This window comes from Oncorhynchus kisutch, unplaced genomic scaffold (genome assembly GCF_002021735.2).
Source record: "Oncorhynchus kisutch isolate 150728-3 unplaced genomic scaffold, Okis_V2 Okis07a-Okis12b_hom, whole genome shotgun sequence".
NCBI classification, from domain to species: domain Eukaryota; kingdom Metazoa; phylum Chordata; class Actinopteri; order Salmoniformes; family Salmonidae; genus Oncorhynchus; species Oncorhynchus kisutch.
Window position 1 is genome coordinate 13,482,693 of NW_022261984.1, and position 23,613 is coordinate 13,506,305.

A 23,613-nucleotide genomic window follows, 5' to 3' on the forward strand; every position below is an offset into this window, starting at 1 on the left:
CCAACACCACTATGGAAATATACAACAATTCTTCTCTGCAGGGCCTGACAAGTTCTGTCAGGTTGGATGAGGACTGTTGCTGCGCAGCTATTTTCAGGTCACGTCAGAGATGGTTGATATGGATCAAGTCCGGGCTGGTTGGGTAACTGAGAATGTGACTGTGGAAACTGGCTCTGAGAATGGTTGTGTTGATATTCAGTCTCTCTCATGAACCTCTAACAGGAAACCTGCTGATAGACTGAGGTGGTAGTGTTGATATTCAGTCTCTCTCATGAACCTCTAACAGGAAACCTGCTGATAGACTGAGGTGGTTGTGTTGATAATTAGTCTCTCTCATGAACCTCTAACAGGAAACCTGCTGATAGACTGAGGTGGTTGTGTTGATAATTAGTCTCTCTCATGAACCTCTAACAGGAAACCTGCTGATAGACTGAGGTGGTTGTGTTGATAATTAGTCTCTCTCATGAACCTCTAACAGGAAACCTGCTGATAGACTGAGGTGGTAGTGTTGATATTCAGTCTCTCTCATGAACCTCTAACAGGCCAACACTGTACAATATATTCATAAAAAACATTTATGTTGAATGACTGACCCTCCTGCTAGATAGGGGTCCAGCTAGGTACCTAGTGGAGGACTGACTGACCCTCCTGCTAGATAGGGGTCCAGCTAGGTACCTAGTGTAGGACTGACTGACCCTCCTGCTAGATAGGAGTCCAGCTAGGTACCTAGTGGAGGACTGACTGACCCTCCTGCTAGATAGGGGTCCAGCTAGGTACCTAGTGTAGGACTGACTGACCCTCCTGCTAGATAGGGGTCCAGCTAGGTACCTAGTGTAGGACTGACTGACCCTCCTGCTAGACAGAGGTCCGGCTAGGTACCTAGTGTAGGACTGACTGACCCTCCAGCTAGACAGGAGTCCAGCTAGGTACCTAGTGTAGGACTGACTGACCCTCCTGCTAGACAGAGGTCCGGCTAGGTACCTAGTGTAGGACTGACTGACCCTCCTGCTAGACAGAAGTCCAGCTAGGTACCTAGTGTAGGACTGACTGACCCTCCAGCTAGACAGGAGTCCAGCTAGGTACCTAGTGTAGGACTGACTGACCCTCCTGCTAGAAGAGCCACACTTCCAGGAGGCTGCAGAAGGAGAGAGGCTGTGTGGTTGGACCTAACTGACCCTCCAGCTAGAAGAGCCACACTTCCAGGAGGCTGCAGAAGGAGAGAGGCTGTGTGGTTGGACCTAACTGACCCTCCAGCTAGAAGAGCCACACTTCCAGGAGGCTGCAGAAGGAGAGAGGCTGTGTGGTTGGACCTAACTGACCCTCCAGCTAGAAGATCCACACTTCCAGGAGGCTGCAGAAGGAGAGAGGCTGTGTGGTTGGACCTAACTGACCCTCCAGCTAGAAGATCCACACTTCCAGGAGGCTGCAGAAGGAGAGAGGCTGTGTGGTTGGACCTAACTGACCCTCCAGCTAGAAGATCCACACTTCCAGGAGGCTGCAGAAGGAGAGAGGCTGTGTGGTTGGACCTAACTGACCCTCCTGCTAGAAGATCCACACTTCCAGGAGGCTGCAGAAGGAGAGAGGCTGTGTGGTTGGACCTAACTGACCCTCCAGCTAGAAGATCCACACTTCCAGGAGGCTGCAGAAAGAGAGAGGCTGTGTGGTTGGACCTAACTGACCCTCCAGCTAGAAGATCCACACTTCCAGGAGGCTGCAGAAGGAGAGAGGCTGTGTGGTTGGACCTAACTGACCCTCCAGCTAGAAGATCCACACTTCCAGGAGGCTGCAGAAGGAGAGAGGCTGTGTGGTTGGACCTAACTGACCCTCCAGCTAGAAGAGCCACACTTCCAGGAGGCTGCAGAAGGAGAGAGGCTGTGTGGTTGGACCTAACTGACCCTCCAGCTAGAAGAGCCACACTTCCAGGAGGCTGCAGAAGGAGAGAGGCTGTGTGGTTGGACCTAACTGACCCTCCAGCTAGAAGATCCACACTTCCAGGAGGCTGCAGAAGGAGAGAGGCTGTGTGGTTGGACCTAACTGACCCTCCTGCTAGAAGATCCACACTTCCAGGAGGCTGCAGAAGGAGAGAGGCTGTGTGGTTGGACCTAACTGACCCTCCAGCTAGAAGAGCCACACTTCCAGGAGGCTGCAGAAGGAGAGAGGCTGTGTGGTTGGACCTAACTGACCCTCCAGCTAGAAGAGCCACACTTCCAGGAGGCTGCAGAAGGAGAGAGGCTGTGTGGTTGGACCTAACTGACCCTCCAGCTAGAAGAGCCACACTTCCAGGAGGCTGCAGAAGGAGAGAGGCTGTGTGGTTGGACCTAACTGACCCTCCAGCTAGAAGATCCACACTTCCAGGAGGCTGCAGAAGGAGAGAGGCTGTGTGGTTGGACCTAACTGACCCTCCAGCTAGAAGATCCACACTTCCAGGAGGCTGCAGAAGGAGAGAGGCTGTGTGGTTGGACCTAACTGACCCTCCAGCTAGAAGATCCACACTTCCAGGAGGCTGCAGAAGGAGAGAGGCTGTGTGGTTGGACCTAACTGACCCTCCTGCTAGAAGATCCACACTTCCAGGAGGCTGCAGAAGGAGAGAGGCTGTGTGGTTGGACCTAACTGACCCTCCAGCTAGAAGATCCACACTTCCAGGAGGCTGCAGAAAGAGAGAGGCTGTGTGGTTGGACCTAACTGACCCTCCAGCTAGAAGATCCACACTTCCAGGAGGCTGCAGAAGGAGAGAGGCTGTGTGGTTGGACCTAACTGACCCTCCAGCTAGAAGATCCACACTTCCAGGAGGCTGCAGAAGGAGAGAGGCTGTGTGGTTGGACCTAACTGACCCTCCAGCTAGAAGAGCCACACTTCCAGGAGGCTGCAGAAGGAGAGAGGCTGTGTGGTTGGACCTAACTGACCCTCCAGCTAGAAGAGCCACACTTCCAGGAGGCTGCAGAAGGAGAGAGGCTGTGTGGTTGGACCTAACTGACCCTCCAGCTAGAAGAGCCACACTTCCAGGAGGCTGCAGAAGGAGAGAGGCTGTGTGGTTGGACCTAACTGACCCTCCTGCTAGAAGATCCACACTTCCAGGAGGCTGCAGAAGGAGAGAGGCTGTGTGGTTGGACCTAACTGACCCTCCAGCTAGAAGAGCCACACTTCCAGGAGGCTGCAGAAGGAGAGAGGCTGTGTGGTTGGACCTAACTGACCCTCCAGCTAGAAGAGCCACACTTCCAGGAGGCTGCAGAAGGAGAGAGGCTGTGTGGTTGGACCTAACTGACCCTCCAGCTAGAAGAGCCACACTTCCAGCAGGTCCTTCAGTAAGTTTATTGTTATTTTAGTGGTCATGTTTGATTGACATTTTCTGTACATTGTTGTGACCCTGAATTAAAGCAGCAGACAGCAAGAACATGTTGAACCATCCTGCCTGTCTACTCTGCCTGGTCTCCCCACCTCCAGGGGTTGACTACAACTGTTGATCTGAAGCTGTGAACAAAGACAGGGGTCCAGCTCCCCAAGAACATGTTGTACCATCCTGCCTGTCTACTCTGCCTGGTGATACACAGACAAGTTAAATTTGCATGATTTAGCATAATTAATGAATCATTACTGTTTGCTTCATTCATGTGACCGACCAATACTGGTTCATAACATTTGACAGACCAACACCTCACCAGTCTTCTTCTCTCTAAGCTGAGACCTTGAAACTGAGATATCTCGTTCTCAAACCAACGTCTGGCCTTACTGCCAAATTACAGCTACTGATAGTGAGGATTTGTACAGTCAGCCACTTAATGAACACACATTGGTTTATAAAACAGCACATGAATAAAACACAGACATGGGTTTATAAAACAGCACATGAATAAAACACAGCATTTGTTATAAGAACAGCAAACATAATTTCCCTTCCGTACATGAAGGGCACTTTCTGTCATTTTCTGTATGATTGATGAGAAACTCCATATTGCAAATGTACGGTCCCTTACTAGACGTCCGCAAATGTTTCAAAAATTTGCAGATGGTGGCGGGCCGTGCACCGGGGCCAGATCTTCCCGAGAAGTCATCGAACGAAGTCTCTCAGACATTCGGTTTACGTTTTATACAATTTTCAAATTTTGGTTATTTTTCTGCTGTCCCGGTAAATACTACCAGATGGCAAATGTAATCATATTGCAAATGTACAAAACATCACCAATCACTTCATGGCCATTTCTCCAAAAACGGAAAAGACTTTGAAGATGAAACTTGGTGAGCATAGGCTTGGTTACAGATCCGGTTGCGGCATGTTCACACGAATCCGTTAACTTCTCATGACTCTCAAACCCGTATGCGGGAGCGTAACGTAGCCTCAAACTAATTAGAATAACGCAGCAGACATAAATCTTCCTAGAAAATCTTCCTATTCATGAAAATCATAAATGAAATATATTGAGACACAGCTTAACCTTTTGTTAATCACACTGTCATCTCAGATTTTCAAAATATGCTTTATTTGTTCCGTTTGTTCTTCACGTTTGGCTGAGAAATTGACCTGAAAATGCAGTCACTACAACGCCAAACTTTTTTCCAAATTAGCTCCATAATATCGACAGAAACATGGCAAGCGTTGTTTAGAATCAATCCTCAAGGTGTTTTTCACATATCTATTCAATAATATATCCGTCGGGACAATTGGTTTCTCATAAGAAGCAATTGGAAAAATGGCTACTTGTGTACTTTACGCAAGATTTTCTGCGGGAGACATCATGTGACCACTTGCTAAATGTGGTCCCTTACGGCTATTCTTCAACATAAATGCGTAAAAAGACGTCACAATACTGTAGACACCTTGGGGAATACGTAGAAAACGTAAGCTCATTCGTAGCTCATTCACAGCCATATAAGGAGTCATTGGAATGAGGCGGTTTCAAAAAATGCGGCACTTCCTGATTGGATTTTTATCTGGGTTTCGCCTGTAACATCAGTTCTGTTGCACTCACAGACAATATCTTTGCAGTTTTGGAAATGTCAGAGTGTTTTCTATCCAAAGCTGTCAATTATATGCATAGTCGAGCATCTTTTCGTGACAAAATATCTTGTTTAAAACGGGAACGTTTCTTATCCAAAAAATGAAAATACTGCCCCTAGAGTCGCAACAGGCTAAAGTGGGTTTCGGAACTCTACGTGATTTCTGTGATTTTCTGAAATAACACTCAAATCATTCAACACTGTAAATAAGCCAGTTTTTAACAAAAAGACTTAAAGCCTACCCCAAGGAGGATATGTGTTCACTTTCAACGTCCTGTGTCAACCGGAAGTGCCTTAAATTGGGGTCATAGGGGCTGTTTCAAAGTGTTAAAACGATCACATCTTTCCAAAACGTCCTAATTGTGGCAACCCTCATGAACAGTAAATCAGTCATTTCTCCCAACAGATGTCAAAGAAAAGCTCTCACACACACACACACACACACACAGCAAGGATAGAGTGATACAGTGCGGGGCTTGAAGACACATGGCATTACCATAATCTCTAGGCTGTGTCGAGTTCAACAAGATGCCCCACTTGATCATAGCTTGCTCGGTCTGAGCGCAGTGACCGTGAAAAAAAGAAGGCCCAAAATGAAGCCTGCCCCTAAATTTCAGGTGCTTTTGGGTGACAGCGGGAGAACCGTTAGGGTTAGAAGCACAATTCGACCTCAGGAACGTTCCTGAGGTCCTCTCGATCTGTGCAAGCTAACGTTGACCATTTGGCATTAACCCTTATTAACAGTGAAAAGAAGGTGTTTACATCAAACAGTTTGCATTGACTTCTTTCCCCATACGAATACATTACCTGCACCCCTAAATTCAACCTGAAACCTATGTGGGTAATGAATGTCCTATGAACCTGTCTTCGATAACAATCCATCAGGCCACTATGAGGTCTACCTGTGTCGATTATATGCTTCCTGGAGCAACCAGAAGTGGTTAAATTCACCCAAAAGGTGTGTAGATGTACATAACCTGCATTTGTGAAAATCACTGCATTCAACCCTGTGTAGATCAGTCAAAACTTGACGTAAAGACTTTAAACTCAGGATTCTGTAAAAGCCTACCCCAAAGAGGATATGTGTTTACTTATAGCTTCCTGTGCCAACCAGAAGTGCCTTAAATTGTGGTCATAGTGGCTGTTTCAAAGGGCTAAAATGGTCAGATCATTTCAAAACTTCCAATGTGTGACTAGGTAACCCTCATGAACTGTAAATCAGTCATTTCTCCCATCAGATTTCCAAGAAAAGCTCACACACAGCTAGGACATAGTGACACAGTGTGGGGCTTAGAGACATACAGAGCCTGCAATAGTCACCTTCATTCAAACTATCAAAGAACCATCAGACCTAGAGCTCTGGAACTTTAGAAACCTGTTCAGGAGCTCAATGTGATAATGCACAGTGAGTTATGTGGCTCTAGAAGGTTCTCAGACTGAGAAACAGCCTCGTACATTTGGAATAACTTCAATTCATTTTGACCATTACGAAAATGACGACATTTAGAAAAGTCCCAGCGTCACAAGACTTGGTGCATTGAAACCACCTCAGCCCATAGAGACGGACCCCAACGTTTCTGTCCGATAGCTCATTCAAGGACCCCATAGCAACAGCCGGAATATGTGGATTTTCAGCACCAATTAAGATCGCTGCTCGGGCTCCAAATAACCTATCAAGCCGAAACTTGGGATTCAGCTAGGCCTACACATACTGTTGGAACTGGACCCGCAGCTAGAACGTAACTTCGTATTTTATGTTTTTATTATGCTTTAAACAGAAGGAGCTGTGTATTATGGGCATGCTCTAAAATATGTGATAGTTGGTTTCTAAACGAGTTGGAAAAAGTGGGTGTGGTGTCCGTTTGTATCAGTTTGGTTTCAAAATGATATCTAATTGACTGATGGACTGTGACTTTCTGGCTGACTTTTGTCCATTTGCAATATGTTAAAACAGTGATAGACCATCACCAAATTGACATTCTGAAATCAACACCAATGAGCGATGGAGAGGAACCACTATCCCTGCCCAGCCATCCCGAGTTCATCGGACCAGTCAAATTTGCATTTCTGCAGTATTTTTGAGCATGTCAAATTCGTGATGGTAAATGCCCATTTAAACTTATTGCAAATGAACAGTACATTTGCAATAAGATTCAACAGTGAAAAAACATCACCAAATGGACATGATGAAATAAACACAACGAGCGATTGAGAGGAACCACGATCACTGCCCGGCCATCCAGAGTTCATCTGGCCAGTCAATTTTGCATTTCTGCAGGAGTTTTGAGCATGTCAAATTCGTGATGGTAAATGCCCATTTAAACTTATTGCAAATGAACAGTACATTTGCAATAAGATTCAACAGTGAAAAAACATCACCAAATGGACATGATGAAATCAACACAACGAGCGATTGAGAGGAACCACGATCACTGCCCGGCCATCCAGAGTTCATCTGGCCAGTCAATTTTGCATTTCTGCAGGAGTTTTGAGCATGTCAAATTCGTGATGGTATACGCCCATTGAAACATATTGCATATGGACAGGCGTGCACCTGGTGTATGGAACGGGATACCAGGAGCATATTTTTCAAATGGGTTGTAATGCCATTAGGGGGGAGCAATGGGTCTATAGTAGGGTAGGGAGCCCCCCCCCCCACCCGTGCCAATCCAATAGGGGGAGCCCCTGGTCGTGCTGGACCTTTTTCAAAAAAATCATTAAAAAACAACAGAGTCCCACTTCTCCCTCATCATACATGACAAATAGACCATCTAGGTTGATTCATGGCTTAACATAGTGCTATATATCATTTGGGCAGGATAAATGCCATTTGGACATGATTCACTGACTTTTGCGTTTGGAAACCGACTTCCTATGATCGTACATGGCAAATGGACATAACATCTTGATTTGGCACGTTCAATAATTTCATATTGCATTTGGACATTTCTTATGGCATTTGGCAATGGTTCACTGACTTTTGACTTCGACTTTTGACTTCCTATGAAATCATATTGCAAATGGACAAAACATATGCCTAATGGACAAGTAATAAAAATATATTTTTAATTATGACAATAAAATATGACAAAAGTATGTTCATACTGTTCTTATACATGTATAATTGACAAAATAAATCTAATGATATTCGAAAAACGGTCCAGAAAGACCTTTTTTAGGGGGTTGATAAGTTTTAGAAGAAATTCAAATTTTCAAAATGTGACTCTTGGGTCTTGACTTGATGTGCATTTGCAATATGAAAATCTACGGTGGAGCGCGCTCGCCATCTTTTGGATTTTTGCTGTATGACACTTGGCATTTGCCCTATGACATTTGCCATAAGCTTTGAATGAAATGGCGTATATTTGAGTGGTATTGGACACCGTGCATATGTTTCGTACATTGCCAATATGTTCCCATTAATTTTTATCCATTTCAGGGGGGGGGGTCTTCCCTTACAATCATGTAAGTGTCTTTGTCCACAGACTAGGAGACAGGCCTCAGCATCTTCAGATTAGGTGGAGAAGTGTCTTTGTCCACAGACTAGGAGACAGGCCTCAGCATCTTCAGATTAGATGAAGTGTATTTGTCCACAGACTAGGTGACAGGCCTCAGCATCTTCAGATTAGGTGGAGAAGTGTCTTTGTCCACAGACTAGGAGACAGGCCTCAGCATCTTCAGATTAGGTGGAGAAGTGTCTTTGTTCACAGACTAGGAGACAGGCCTCAGCATCTTCAGATTAGGTGAAGAAGTGTCTTCGTCCACAGACTAGGAGACAGGCCTCAGTATCTTCAGATTAGGTGGAGAAGTGTCTTTGTCCACAGACTAGGAGACAGGCCTCAGTATCTTCAGATTAGGTGCTACAAGACAGAGGATGGAGGAGAAGGGAAGAGAGAGATCAGAAAGTATGGAGAAGAAGGAGGAGTGAGATACACCTGAGATAATGATGAGATAATGGTCCTATGATACACCTGAGATAATGATGACATAATGGTCCTATGATACACCTGAGATAATAATGTGATGATGATCCTGAGGTAATGATCCTATGATACACCTGAGATAATGATGTGATGATGGTCCTATGATAGAACTATAAAAATATACATTTATTACAGGCAGCAACACAAAAACATGCTTCCATTCTGAAAAAGACTCTTTGATCTGGGTAGCTATGTTTTTATTTGACCTATATTTAATCATTCCACATATTCAAGGGAGGGAGAAAAGAAACCGGTCTTACCCAGATTCTCTCAAGTACTTAACAAGATGGTGTTCATGTTCACTGAGAGCTTTGAGACAAGCTCCCATCACTTCTGGTCCTTTAGGGAGGACTGCATTCAGTAGTTCTCTCATTCGCTCCTGTTCAGTTGTTTCAGCTTTTATTCTGGAGTACTCTTCATCACCAATCATGCTCTTTGACAACAGATCATCTGCTATTGGCATTGGGTTTTTGACTCCCTGAATGAGTTCAGCCCTGTGTTTCTTCAGAAACGCCTCAGCAGGAATCCCAGAGAGTGTTAATGCTGAAGGGGGGTGAATGAAATGAATATGTCTTTAGGGTGAACAGCAGCTGTTTCTACATCTAACAGTCTCTCCAGTTCCTCTGATAGTCATGTCTTGTTTTGAGCTGACTCCAGGGTTTTCGTCAATTCATATTCAAGTCAGTCAAAATTAAACCAGTTTCTACAACCATTACGGATACTTTTTGGAATTTGTCGAACGGAACACGGCTTTGATTTTCTGAGCATAATGCGCAACCCAAATGGCGTTTTTTTGTGATGAAAGTCATATTTATCGAACAAAAAGAAGATTTGTTAACTGGGAGTCTCGTGAGTGGAAACGTCCGAAGATTATCAAAGGTAAGCGATTCATTTTATTGCTTTTCTTACTTTCGGGACCAAGCTAACCAAGCTAATATAAGGCTAATCTGTTGTAGCATTGAAAGCTACACTCACAAAAGCTTGGATTTCTTCTTTGGTATATTTTACTTGTGATTGCCCGATTCTAAATATTTTTAGTAATATTTATGCATTTGGCGCCCTGCAATTCAGCGGTTGTTTGGGAAAGTGATCCTGTACTCTGGATGCGTAGCGCAGAGAAGTTAAATTACGATAGATAGATGGCTGGTTCTTTTTTCCTAACACCGTAGGTTTATGTACTTTGACGTAAAGCGGTCAAATTAGCGCTCTATATTAGTTTTTGACCTTTAATCCCAGAAAAATGGCCATAACTCAAAAAGCATTGAGGCCTCAATGCCATCTTGTTCGGGGTCAACTGCACATTACGCCAAACCTATGCTCACCAAGTTTCGTCTTCGAAATCTTTTCCGTTCAGGAGAAAAGGCCACATCGTGATTGGTGATGTTTTGTACATTTGCAATATGATTCAATTCACCCTCTGGTGGGATATATCGGGACAGCGAAAAAACGACCAACATTTTTTAATGTAATCAAACGGAAACCGAATGTCCGAGAGACTTCATTAGATGACATCCTGAAAGATCTGGACCCCGTACATGGCACACCGCCATCCGCGAATTTTACAAACGTTGGCGGACGTCTAGTAAGAGATCGTACATTTGCAATATGGTGTTTCTCACTAACCATACGGCAAATGTCAAAATGTTCCCTTCATGTATGTAAATGTGATCGTTTTTTACTTTTAATACATTTGCAAAAATGTCTAAACCTATTTTTGCTTTGTCATTATGGGGTATTGTGGGTAGATTGTTGAGGAAAGAAAACAATTGAATCCATTTTAGAACAAGGCTGTAACGTAAGAAAAAGTGGAAAAAGTCAAGGGGTCTGAATACTTTCCGAATGCTCTGTAACTCTCATGTTAACTTACTAGTTGAATGGGTGTCAGTGACGTATTCTGTCACACCCTGATCTGTTTCACCTGTCTTTGTGATTGTCTCCACCCCACTCCAGGTGTCGCCCATCTCCCCATTACCCCCCGTGTACTTATTCCTGTGTCCTCTGTTTGTCTGTTGACAGTTTGTCTTGTTTGTTCAAGTCAACCAGTGTTGTGTCTCAGCTCCTGTTTTTTCCCCAGTCTCTCTTTTCCTGTCTTCCCGGTTTTGACCCTTGCCTGTCCTGACTCTGAGCCCGCCTGCCTGACCACTCTGGCTGCCCCTGTCCCTGAGCCCACCTGCCTGACCACTCTGGCTGCCCCTGTCCCTGACCCCGCCTGCCTGACCACTCTGGCTGCCCCTGTCCCTGACCTCGCCTGCCTGACCACTCTGGCTGCCCCTGTCCCTGACCCCGCCTGCCTGACCACTCTGGCTGCCCCTGTCCCTGACCCCGCCTTCCTGACCACTCTGGCTGCCCCTGTCCCTGACCCCGCCTTCCTGACCACTCTGGCTGCCCCTGTCCCTGACCCTGCCTGCCGACCTGTACCTTTAACCCACCTCTGGTTTACTGACCCCTGCCTGCCTTGACCTGTCTTTGCCTGCCCCTGTTACAATAAACACTGTTACTTGGACAGTCTGCATCTGGGTCTTACCTTGGTTCTGATAGTATTCATCTGAAAGATAAACAACATGAGGTTATATCACTCTAAATAACATCTGGTACAAAAGTACAAAGTGATGATTGACATGTGCTCCTACCTCGTGATACAATTTCTTTCCATACTGTCCTCTCATCATCACTGAATAACTCCATCTCAATGTCAATCCCTGTTATTTTCACAATCGCCTTGAAAAAGCTTGGTGTGGTGTCTCTTTGTATGAGATGAATCCTCTGGAGGGAGAGAGAGAGAGACTGCTTTAGCAATGTGAACATGTTTCCCATGCCAATAAAGTCATTTGTATTGAATTGAGAGAGAGAGAGAGAGAGAGAGAGAGAGAACAGTGCATAGAACTGTGACTTAAATGTCAGATTCATGTTCTTAGTCAACTAAAACTGTACCGGTGGATTGATGGCTGTAGAACAGGGAATGTTCAGTCTGAAGTAACTATTCAGTTTGAAGGACCGCTCTGGTCTTGTGATGGGTATCCTTTTAGACCCTTGAAACTTTGTTTCCTGTTGTTCCACAACCTGTGAAACGAGGCACGAAATACCCAGCCAGTCAATGTATAGTCTGATTCAAACATGATTCAGAAAACTCAAAAAGCGTTGAGGCCTCGACGCCATCTTGTTCGGGGCCAACTGCCCATTATGCCAAACCTATGCTCACCAAATTTCGGCTTGGAAATCTTTTCCGTTAAGGAGAAAAGCAACACATTTATCTTCATTTAATGAGTGTCAACATAACTAACCAGGGGTGCAGTCATCTCTATAAGGTCATCTCTATAATAATGGTACCTCACCAGTATTTGGCCGGGGGAACAGGTATAGGCGTGGAATTAGTGTTTCCTTCATCACTGACAGATAGAGCATCAGCTCACAGTGGACATCTACGTTCCAAGACAGTAACCTCAGTATCAGAGAGATAGCTGAGAACTTGGGATGGAGAATCTTAGCATGGAATCTGGTGACCTCATGCACTTCCTCTAAAGACACTCCATGTTCCTCTACATGAAGAATCTTCATCTCATTCCTCAGGGAAGGGTTGGTCCCTGAACAACACAATAAAAAGGAGACAGTAAGACAAATATTGTATTATTCATTATTCTAAAAAAAACACAAAGAATATGCAGTACCAGATCACAGTAAACTCAAACTCCCAGAATAGTTCATTCATTAATTCAGGAAGTGAAACTCAGTTACATGGAAATGTCTTTCTGAATACTATTTCTACATGGTTTTACCTAAACAGACAAAGTGTGGCAGACGAACTTCCTCCAGTTCACCTAACTCCATAGTGATGTCCAGCAATGGACCACCTTGTGTGTACTGCATGTCTTTCAGAAGTTGACTGTAGGGTTCCCAGTTCCTGAAGTGATACTTCAGAATGACATCTCTGTCACACAGCCAGCGGAGCCCAGACACTGTGCACTCATAACTTCCTTTGCGTGTCCTGTGCCTGAGGGCAACAACAAGATGGTAGAGGGTCAATGGTCAAATGGAGAGGTTGGATTAGAAGACTATTCCCAAAGGTAATGGGGAAATACACTAGCAATTGGAATGAAATGTTAAAAGTAGTTATTTTACCTGAACATTGTCACTCCCTGGACAGTGGAAGTCAAGGGTTCAATCTGAAGCCAGTGTGTGGAGTCCTGAACAAGGACAAGCATGTCAGTAATACATATGGGGCCTGTTTCCTGGACACAGATTGAGTCTAGTGCTGGACTAAAAAGCATGCTCAATGGAAGTTTCAATAGAAAGTTCTTTAATGTCCAGGACTAGACTTAATCTGTCCGGGAAACTGGCCCATTACCAAAGTAACTCATCAAATATATTTATTCAATGTTACATGGAATGCTGGTGATTTATCAATTAAACTGTCTAATGACAAAATATGACAACAGCTAAAGTCCTGCATGACTACAAGCAGAACACAGGACTGTCTATATCCCAGGATGAATGGTTGGTCAGTACACACCTGGCTTTGAGACTGTGTTTATATTACTAAAGCAGAACACAGGACTGTCTATATCCCAGTATGAATGGTTGGTCAGTACACACCTGGCTGTGAGACTGTGTTTATATTACTAAAGCAGAACACAGGACTGTCTATATCCCAGTATGAATGGTTGGTCAGTACACACCTGGCTTTGAGACTGTGCCTGACTGCAGGTATGTAAAAGTAAGAATTGACATTATGACTTACCTTAACATGTTCACAAGTCTTACAGGTCTGAGGAATCCCTGAAGTCAAAAGTAGTTTTTTAAAATGGACAATCTCATGTAATTATGAATTAATAATTATTAAATAGAATTGTAATAAAATGAATAAAACTAAGCAACAGTCTCAGAACGTACACTCATTAGCATACCATAATCTGACATTAGTGTTATATTAATTCATGTTTGTGGAAGCAGGAAACAACATCGTTCTGGTCCGTGTTTTGTAGATGTTGGGGTCTGATTTCTGCTAGATCCTAGGATGTTCTCTTCACTCTCTAACAGAGTGTCAGCCAAGAAGTTTAGCATCGTGTTACAACGCTCTTAGTTGTTGCGGAAATCGGCCCACAATGCCGTTTACTTTGTGCATCTACGTCATATTGCTGACTCTGCCTTCAAGTTTGTTTTGACCAAATAGACCATGATTGTGTTCCTTGCCTGGGACTCAAGTGCAATGATTGCTTTCATCGTATTTGGATTTTAAAACAATTAAATTAGTTTACTCACATTTCTCAGGTCCAGACTTGATACAACTCTCTCCACCATGGTCTCGGGTGTCCTCAGGTCCAGGCTTGATACAACACTCTCCACCATGGTCTCGGGTGTCCTCAGGTCCAGGCTTGATACAACACTCTCCACCATGGTCTCGGGTGTCCTCAGGTCCAGGCTTGATACAACACTCTCCACCGTGGTCTCGGGTGTCCTCAGGTCCAGGCTTGATACAACACTCTCCACCATGGTCTCTGTTGTCCTCAGGTCCAGGCTTGGTCCAACTCTCTCCACCATGGTCTCTTGTGTCCTCAGGTCCAGGTTTGATCCAAAACTCTCCACCATGGTCTCTGGTGTTCTCAGGTCCAGGCTTGGTCCAACTCTCTCCACGATGGTCTCTGGTGTTCTCAGGTCCAGGCTTGGTCCAACTCTCTCCACGATGGTCTCTGGTGTTCTCAGGTCCAGGCTTGGTCCAACTCTCTCCACAATGGTCTCTGGTGTTCTCAGGTCCAGGCTTGGTCCAACTCTCTCCACGATGGTCTCTGGTGTTCTCAGGTCCAGGCTTGGTCCAACTCTCTCCACCATGGTCTCTGGTGTTGGTAAAGCAGAAGGATAGACTGATTCAACTAAATATTTTATATTTAGTTATATTATTATTTTATTATTTAACTAGGCAAGTCAATAAGATAAGAACAATAAGAAAAATATCTTATTTAAAATGGCGGCCTACAACAGCCAGAACCTCCCCTACCCCAGACCCTCCCCTACCCCAGAACCTCCCCTACCCCAGAACCTCCCCTACCCCAGACCCTCCCCTACCCCAGAACCTCCTCTACCCCAGACCTTCCCCTACCCCGGAACATCCCCTACCCCAGACCCTCCCTTATAGACCCACCAATACCCCAGACCCTCCCCTACCCCAGACCCCCCTCGAGATGAAGTCACCAGGTATCATGAGTTACATACCCCCCTAGAGATGTGAAGTCACCAGGTATCATGAGTTAATACCCCCCTAGAGATGAAGTCACCAGGTATCATGAGTTACATTCCCCCCTAAAGATGTGAAGTCAGCAGGTATCATGAGTTACATACCCCCCTGGAGATGAAGTCAACAGGTATCATGAGTTACATTCCCCCTAGAGATGTGATGTCAACAGGTATCATGAGTTACATTCCCCCCTAGAGATGTGAAGTCACCAGGTATCATGAGTTACACCCCCCTAGAGATGTGAAGTCACCAGGTATCATGAGTTACATTCCCCCCTAGAGATGTGAAGTCACCAGGTATCATGAGTTACACCCCCCTAGAGATGTGAAGTCACCAGGTATCAACCTCCACACACATACGTCCCCCTCATAAAACACTGAGCTTGTGCCACATCTAACTGTCTGTTGGTCCAACAGAACACATTAAAACACACCACTACTGCTAATCTAACTGTCTGTAGGTCCAACAGAACACATTAAAACACACCACTACTACTAATCTAACTGTCTGTAGGTCCAACAGAACACATTAAAACACACCACTACTACTAATCTAACTGTAGAAATGATTCCAGGGGAAAACAAATGATGAAACATCGCTATGACTCACCTCTGAATGTGTTGGTCATCTATCTGACACAGGGTCACTGAGGAGGAGGAGTAAACCCCAAATCCAGGATAGAGGGGTTCAGTGAATGTGGTGTGTTCTGTGTGAAGGTGTGTCAGTGTACCAGAGGAGGACACACTATAGAAGGACAAAGTACCAGCTGGCCAGTCCAGATACACTCCAACTCTGTGAGAATAACGACCAGAGATGGATCTGCTGACTCCAGCATGGATAAATTCATAAGCACTATCATAGCAGTATAAACACCAGGACTTCCTATTGAGTCCAATCCAACTGTCATCCTCCCGTCCCTTCCTCTTCATTCCTTTGTACACGACACCAATGTCAGCCATGTCACCATCCCTCTCCAACTCCCAGTAATAACGACCTCCAGAAATGACTTCACTGCAGACAACTTGGCAATGACAATCAAATCTGTCTGGATGGTCTTCATAATGCTGGTCCTCCACCACCCGTGTCACCTTCCTGCTCCCCTCAGACAGTCTCAGGTTTGGGTGTGGTGTATTTGGGTCCAGGGTGAGATAACAGGCATCTGTAGACAAAAGGAGAGTTTAATCAAACCACATCTAGGAACAGAACAAGTATTGATTAGTTACTATGTTAAAATAGTTCTGAATATGCAGTTAATTAGGATTGAAGAGACTTACATTTCCTCAGCCCTGATTTCAGCCTGCACTCTCCACCATGATCCACACTGTAGGAGAAACAGGTTATTGACTGACAAAGACCTAATAAAGCAGTCAACATTTAAACCATATTGTTGTGTTCTGGTGCACTATCCCAGTTCATTACTATCCTACCTACTGCATACAGAACGGAGTACAATGCATTACTAGAGACATACAGGTATTCTATCCTATCTACTGCATACAGAACAGAGTACAATTCATTACTAGAGACATACAGGTATTGTATCCTACCTACTGCATACAGAACGGAGTACAATTCATTACTAGAGACATACAGGTATTCTATCCTACCTACTGCATACAGAATGGAGTACAAATCATTACTAGAGACATACAGGTATTCTATCCTACCTACTGCATACAGAACGGAGTACAATTCATTACTAGAGACATACAGGTATTCTATCATCCCTACTGCATACAGAACAGAGTACAATTCCAACAGGATATCAGAGATGCAGAAGAAGAGTATTCATGTGGTGATGATGTATGCTGTGTTGGAGTGCTCAGCCTGCTGGGTAAACGTCCCCTTAATTCTACCATCATGTCCTCATGTTACTGACCCTACTACACTACATATGACACAACCACTGCTCACACTATCAGGACATCTATTCTGACTTACTTCAGCTTCATCCGTTTATATGTGGGATCCACCAGAGCAGCTGAAAGCAGTCCCCCTGCAGAGTCTCCTGGGTGATTGTAGCTCAGGTCCAGCTCTTTCAGGTGGGAGGGGTTTGAACTCAGAGCTGAAGACAGAGCAGCACAGCCCTCCTCTGTGACCAGACAGCCAGACAGCCTACAGAGAGACACACAACAGCTGTCTAGGTTGATGTACTGGTGTCAATCATCTTGTAGGACACCAATACATTTGTCCATGACACAAACAATGTGATAAAAAATAAGATTATCTGAGAATTAGTTTTAATAAGCTCATTACTGACCTGACTGAAACAGCTGTACTTACCCCAGTGTGTGTAGTTTACAGTCTGGATCCTTCAGTCCAGCAGACAGCAGTGTAACTCCTGAGTCCTGCAGGTCATTGTCTCTCAGCTCCAGTTGTTTCAGTTGTGAGCTGGGTGAACTCAGGACTGAGGCCAGATCTGAACAGCAACCCTCTGTCAGACCACACTGACCCAGACTAGAGGGCAGAAGAGCACATGATTAACACACGTTCAAACACACATAATAACTCATTGTCAAGTTATGTAACTCACACTAGTGTCTGTATGTTGCAGAGTGGACTGGTTAGTCCAACACAGAGCAGCTCCACTCCTCTGTCTCCCAGGTCATTGTAGCTGAGGTCCAGTTCTCTCAGGGGGGAGTTTGGTGTCTGCAGAGCTGAGGCCAGAGTCTCACAGGATTTATATGTGAGTTTACAGCCATCCAGTCTGGAGAGAGGAGATAATCTGTTAGAAATACAAATCCTTCATTATAATGATACTGTACACATCAACTCAATAACAGAACTTACAGTGCTCTCTTGCAGGTTCTCACTACGGGCAGCAACCTCTGATAACCTTCCTCTGATGTGTTGTATGTCTTCAGGTCAAACTCCTCCAGCACCTCCTCTGACATCAGTAACAGGTAGGCCAGGGCTGAACATTGGTCAGGTTTTAGCTCTGTTTCTGAAAGAGTTCCTGATCGCAGGGAGGTCTGCATGTCTTCAACTAGAGAATTGGCATCAAGTTCATTCAGACAGTGGAACAAGTTGATGATCCTTTCTGGTGAGGATTCCTGGTTGATGTTGTCTGTAAGGTACCTGACTGTTCTCTCAACTGTTTCCTCATTGGTCTGTGTGGTACATCCTGTCTGTGTCAGAAGGCCTCGTAACAGATTCTGATTGGACTCCAGTGAGAGACCCAGAAGGAAGCGGAGGAACAGGTCCAGGTGTCCAATCTCACTCTTCAAGGCCTGGTCCACTGCACTCCTGTGTAAGTCAGACAACTGGATTGACTCCTCTTCATCATTGTCATCCTTTTTGTCTTCATCGGAATCATCATCATCGGAATTATTATCATCGATTGACGTTAACTTGTCAGGCTTCAACTTGCATGACCAGAATTTGAATCGGCTGTTTTCATAGTAATCTTGACGCTTAGTGACTCCTTTGGGGTAGAAAACATTTTCCTTCTTGCCCAGACATGATTCTAAAGCATGCACTGCTGCTAGAAACTCCTGAATGCTCAGATGCACAAAGCTGTAGACCTTGTCTTGGTACAGCCCAGATTCTTCTTTAAAGATCTCTGTACACAATGCTGAGTACTCTGATGCCTCTGTGACATCAAGGCCACACTCTCTCAGGTCCTCCTCATAGAAGATCAGGTTGCCCTTCTGCAGCTGTTGGAAAGCCAGCTTTGCCAGTTTAAGGATCATCTCTTTGTCTGACTGAGACAGTTCCTTTGGGTTTGTCTCTGTGGCTTTGTTGTACTTCCTGTTCTTCACAATGATTTGGATCATGAAGTGTGAGTACATCTGTGTCAGAGTTTTGGGGACTTCATCCTTCTCTGCCTCTTTCAGAATCATCTCAAGGACAGTGGCTGATATCCAACAGAAGACTGGCATGTGGCACATGATGTGGAGGCTCCTTGATGTCTTCATGTGTTTGATGATTTCATTGGCCAGATTCTGATCTGGGATCTTCTTCCTGAAGTACTCCTCCTTCTGTGGATCATTGAACCCTCGTACCTCTGTCACCTGGTCAACACACTCAGGAGGGATCTGATTGGCTGCTGCAGGCCTTGAGGTTATCCAGATGAGAGCAGAGGGAAGCAGATTCCCCTTGATGAGATTTGTCAGCAGCACGTCCACTGAGGTTGGCTCCGTGACATCACAGCACTTCTCATTGTTTTTGAAGTCTAGAGGAAGTCGACACTCATCCAGACCATCAAAAATGAAAACAGTTTTGGTTTCACCATCTTCAATGCTGTCAATCTCTTTCAGCTCTGAGAAGTAGTGGGAAAGAAGTTGCATCAGACTGTATTGGTCCTTTTTCAGGTTCAGATCACGGAAAGGAAGAGGAAACATGAAATGAACGTCCTGATTTGCTTTTCCCTCTGCCCAGTCAAGGATGAACTTCTGCCCAGAGACTGTTTTTCCAATGCCTGCGATTCCTTTGGTCAGCACAGTTCTGATAGGTTTGTCTTGTCCAGGTAAAGGCTTGAAGATGTCGTTGCATTTGATTGGTGTCTCTTGTGTGGTTAGTTTCTTGGATGCCATCTCTATCTGTCTAACCTCATGTTCATTACTGACCCCTCCACTTCCACCCTCTGTGATGTAGAGGTCTGTGTAGATGTCTTTGAACAGACTTTGGTTTCCATGGTGTCCAATTCCTTCAGATATGTGTTGATACTTGTGTTTCAGTTTAGCCTTAATGTCTTGTTGGACTGTCAGCAGAGATTGACCTGTAGGAAAACAATGAGAGTTGGGACTCATAAGTTTGTGTGTTTTATAAGGGCCTTTGTACCGTTCTTTGTGATATTGTATGAAACACAGTCTTACTTCTTCTGTCCAGAAGGTTGTGTGTGATCTTTAATACATCCTCACTGTCCAAACTTTGGACTTCCTTATTGTCATCTGGTAATGGTTCCTGGCTGAAAGCAGGTGGCTGATCACTCTTCATTGATAGCAGGCTGGTTGTAGGTGACTCTGCTCTGGGCTTCTGGACACTGAACAAAACAGGGAGACAGAACACCTCATCAATATCACATCAAATCCTCATCTACTTCATTTTAACAACTGTATAGTGGAACTTCTAGAAGTCTTGACATTTCTTTTAAAGCTACAGTCTCCAATTGGTAAATCCATTTTTGGCCTTTTAAATGAATGATTTACAGTCATGGCCAAATGTTTTGAGAATGAATATTAATTTTCACAAAGTCTGCTGCCTCAGTTTGTATGTTGGCAATTTGCATATACTCCAGAATGTTATGAAGAGTGATCAGATGATTTTCAAAGCCCCTCTTTGCCATGCAAATGAACTGAATCCCCCAAAAACATTTCCACTGCTTTTCAGCCCTGCCGCAAAAGGACCAGCTGACATCATGTCAGTGATTCTCTCCTTAACACAGGTGCGAGTGTTGATGAGGATAAGCCTGTAGATCACGCTCTCATGCTGATTGAGTTCGAATAACAGACTGGAAGCTTCAAAAGGAGGGTTGTGTTTGGAATCATTGTTCTTCCTCTGTCAACCATGGTTACCTGCAAGGAAACACGTGCCGTCATCATTGCTTTGCACAAAAAAAAAAGGGATTCACGGGCAAGGATATTGCTGCCAGTAAGATTGCACTTAAATCAACCATTTATCGGATCATCAAGTGCTTCAAGAAGAGCGGTTCAATTGTTGTGAATGAAGGCTTCAGGGCTCCCAAAGTCCAGCAAGCGCCAGGACCGTCTCCTAAAGTTGATTCAGCTGCAGAATCGGGGCACCACCAGTACAGAGTTTGCTCAGGAATGGCAGCAGGCAGGTGTGAGTGCATCTGCACGCACAGTGAGGTGAAGACTTTTGGAGGATGGCCTGGTGTCAAGAAGGGCAGCAAAGAAGCCGCTTCTCTCCAGGAAAAAAAGTCAGGGACAGACTGATATTCTGCAACAGGTACAGGGATTGGACTGCTGAGGGCTGGGGTAAAGTAATTTTCTCTGATGATTCCCCTTTCCGATTGTTTGGGGCATCCAGAAAAAAGCTTGTCCGGAGAAGACAAGGTGAGCGCTAGCATCAGTCCTGTGTCATGCCAACAGTAAAGCATCCTGAGACCATGCATGTGTGAGGTTGCTTCTCAGCCAAGGGAGTGAGCTCATTCACAATTTTGCCTAAGAACACAGCCATGAATAAAGAATGGTACCAACACATCCTCTGAGAGCAACTTCTCTCAACCATCCAGAAACAGTTTGGTGACGAACCATGCCTTTTCCAGCATGATGGAGCACCTTACCATTAGGCAAAAGTGATAACTAAGTGGCTCGGGGAAGAAAAAAAGATCAATATTTTGGGTCCATGGCCAGGAAACTCCCCAGACCTTAATCCCATTGAGAACTTCTGGTCAATCCTCAACAGGTGGGTGGACAAACAAAACCCCACAAATTCTGACAAACTCCAAGCATTGATTATGCAAGAATGGGCTGCCATCAGTCCAGAAGTTAATTGACAACATGCCAGGGCGGAATGCAGAGGTCTTGAAAAAGAAGGGTCAACACTGCCAATATTGACTCTTTGCATCAACTTCATGTAATTGTCAATAAAAGCCTTTGACACTGATGGAATGCTTGTAATTATACTTCAGTATTCCATAGTAACATCTGACAAAAATATCTAAAGACACTGAAGCAGCAGACTTTGTGAAAACTAATATTTGTGTCATTCTCAAAACTTTTGGCCACGACTGTAGACCTACATTTGATATCATTTGGGAACACTTTTCCCTTTAGTTATATATCTTTAAGAGAAATGTATATTTTACATTTAATCTCTTACCACTTAGAACTGGTGTATTGAGTCATTTTAGAGGCAGTGGTCCCCTCCTCTCTCTCCCCAGAGAGACTCATTTTAGAGGCAGTGGTCTCCTCCTCTATCTCCCCAGAGAGACTCATTTTAGAGTCAGTGGTCCCCTCCTCTCTCCCCCCGGAGAGACTCATTTTGGAGGCAGTGGTCCCCTCCTCTCTCTCCCCAGAGAGACTCATTTTAGAGGCAGTGGTCTCCTCCTCTATCTCCCCAGAGAGACTCATTTTAGAGTCAGTGGTCCCCTCCTCTCTCCCCCCGGAGAGACTCATTTTGGAGGCAGTGGTCCCCTCCTCTCTCTCCCCAAAGAGACTCATTTTAGAGGAAGTGGTCTCCTCCTCTCTCTCCCCAGAGAGACTCGTATTAGATGTAAGTCAAAACTCACTCAGCTGCAATAGGAAATAACAGAACATTCAATATTTCTGAACATTGTTGAAGAACCATAAACAATGACAAAACATTTACTGTCTGTGGTCAAATAGTTAAATCAGACTTTATATTGTATTCTACACCTGCATTGCTTGCTGTTTGGGGTTTTAGGCTGGGTTTCTGTACAGCACTTTGAGATATCAGCTGATGTACAAAGGGCTATATAAATAAATTTGATTTGATATTCAAACATACACAGTCCACTATGTTATTAAACATAAACAATCCACTATGTTATTAAACATACACAGTCCACTATGTTATTAAACATACACAGTCCACTATGTTATTAAACATACACAGTCCACTATGTTATTAGACATACACAGTCCACTATGTTATTAAACATACACAGTCCACTATGTTACATACACAGTCCACTATGTTATTAAACATACACAGTCCACTATGTTATTAAACATACACAGTCCACTATGTTACATACACAGTCCACTATGTTATTAAACATACACAGTCCACTATGTTATTAAACATACACAGTCCACTATGTTATTAAACATACACAGTCCACTATGTTGTTAAACATACACAGTCCACTATGTTATTAAACATGGTTGGACCTGGTTGGATCCCCTGACTCCATAACAACAGCTAGTCTACCTGGTTGGATCCCCTGACTCCATAACAGCAGCTAGTCTACCTGGTTGGATCCCCTGACTCCATAACAACAGCTAGTCTACCTGGTTGGATCCCCTGACTCCATAACAACAGCTAGTCTACCTGGTTGGATCCCCTGACTCCATAACAACAGCTAGTCTACCTGGTTGGATCCCCTGACTCCAGAACAACAGCTAGTCTACCTGGTTGGATCCCCTGACTCCATAACAACAGCTAGTCTACCTGGTTGGATCCCCTGACTCCATAACAACAGCTAGTCTACCTGGTTGGATCCCCTGACTCCATAACAACAGCTAGTCTACCTGATTGGATCCCCTGACCCCATAACAACAGCTAGTCTACCTGGTTGGATCCCCTGACTCCATAACAACAGCTAGTCTACCTGGTTGGATCCCCTGACCCCATAACAACAGCTAGTCTAGCTGGTTGGATCCCCATTAGCTGACTCCATAACAGCAGCTAGTCTACCTGGTTGGATCCCCTGACCCCATAACAACAGCTAGTCTACCTGGTTGGATCCCCTGACTCCATAAC

General features: G+C 44.6%; 1 protein-coding gene and 1 long non-coding RNA gene across 3 annotated transcripts in view; both read right to left on the bottom strand.

Moving 5' to 3' along the window:
• The window catches only part of LOC109878761 (NACHT, LRR and PYD domains-containing protein 5-like), a 109,608-nt gene that overhangs the window by 81,506 nt on the left and 4,489 nt on the right, over positions 1 to 23,613 (bottom strand). The window contains exons 2-10 of one of the 2 annotated variants that reach the window (XM_031814739.1): positions 21,988 to 22,400; positions 20,019 to 20,185; positions 17,992 to 19,921; positions 17,735 to 17,908; positions 17,485 to 17,658; positions 17,143 to 17,316; positions 16,476 to 16,522; positions 15,811 to 16,360; positions 14,249 to 14,803 (exon numbers count right to left, since the gene is read on the bottom strand). In XM_031814739.1, coding sequence (XP_031670599.1) covers positions 14,249 to 14,803; positions 15,811 to 16,360; positions 16,476 to 16,522; positions 17,143 to 17,316; positions 17,485 to 17,658; positions 17,735 to 17,908; positions 17,992 to 19,921; positions 20,019 to 20,185; positions 21,988 to 22,328 — 4,112 coding nt within the window. In that variant the 5' untranslated portion in view covers positions 22,329 to 22,400. The remainder of the gene's footprint in view (positions 1 to 14,248; positions 14,804 to 15,810; positions 16,361 to 16,475; positions 16,523 to 17,142; positions 17,317 to 17,484; positions 17,659 to 17,734; positions 17,909 to 17,991; positions 19,922 to 20,018; positions 20,186 to 21,987; positions 22,401 to 23,613) is intronic. The other variant, XM_031814741.1, reaches the window with a different exon arrangement.
• Positions 3,295 to 12,288, bottom strand: LOC109878763 (uncharacterized). Its single transcript, XR_004206914.1, has 5 exons — positions 11,907 to 12,288; positions 11,606 to 11,738; positions 11,500 to 11,520; positions 9,236 to 9,518; positions 3,295 to 8,852 (listed from the first exon to the last, which is right to left on the bottom strand). It is a non-coding gene; the product is annotated as an uncharacterized LOC109878763 (long non-coding RNA).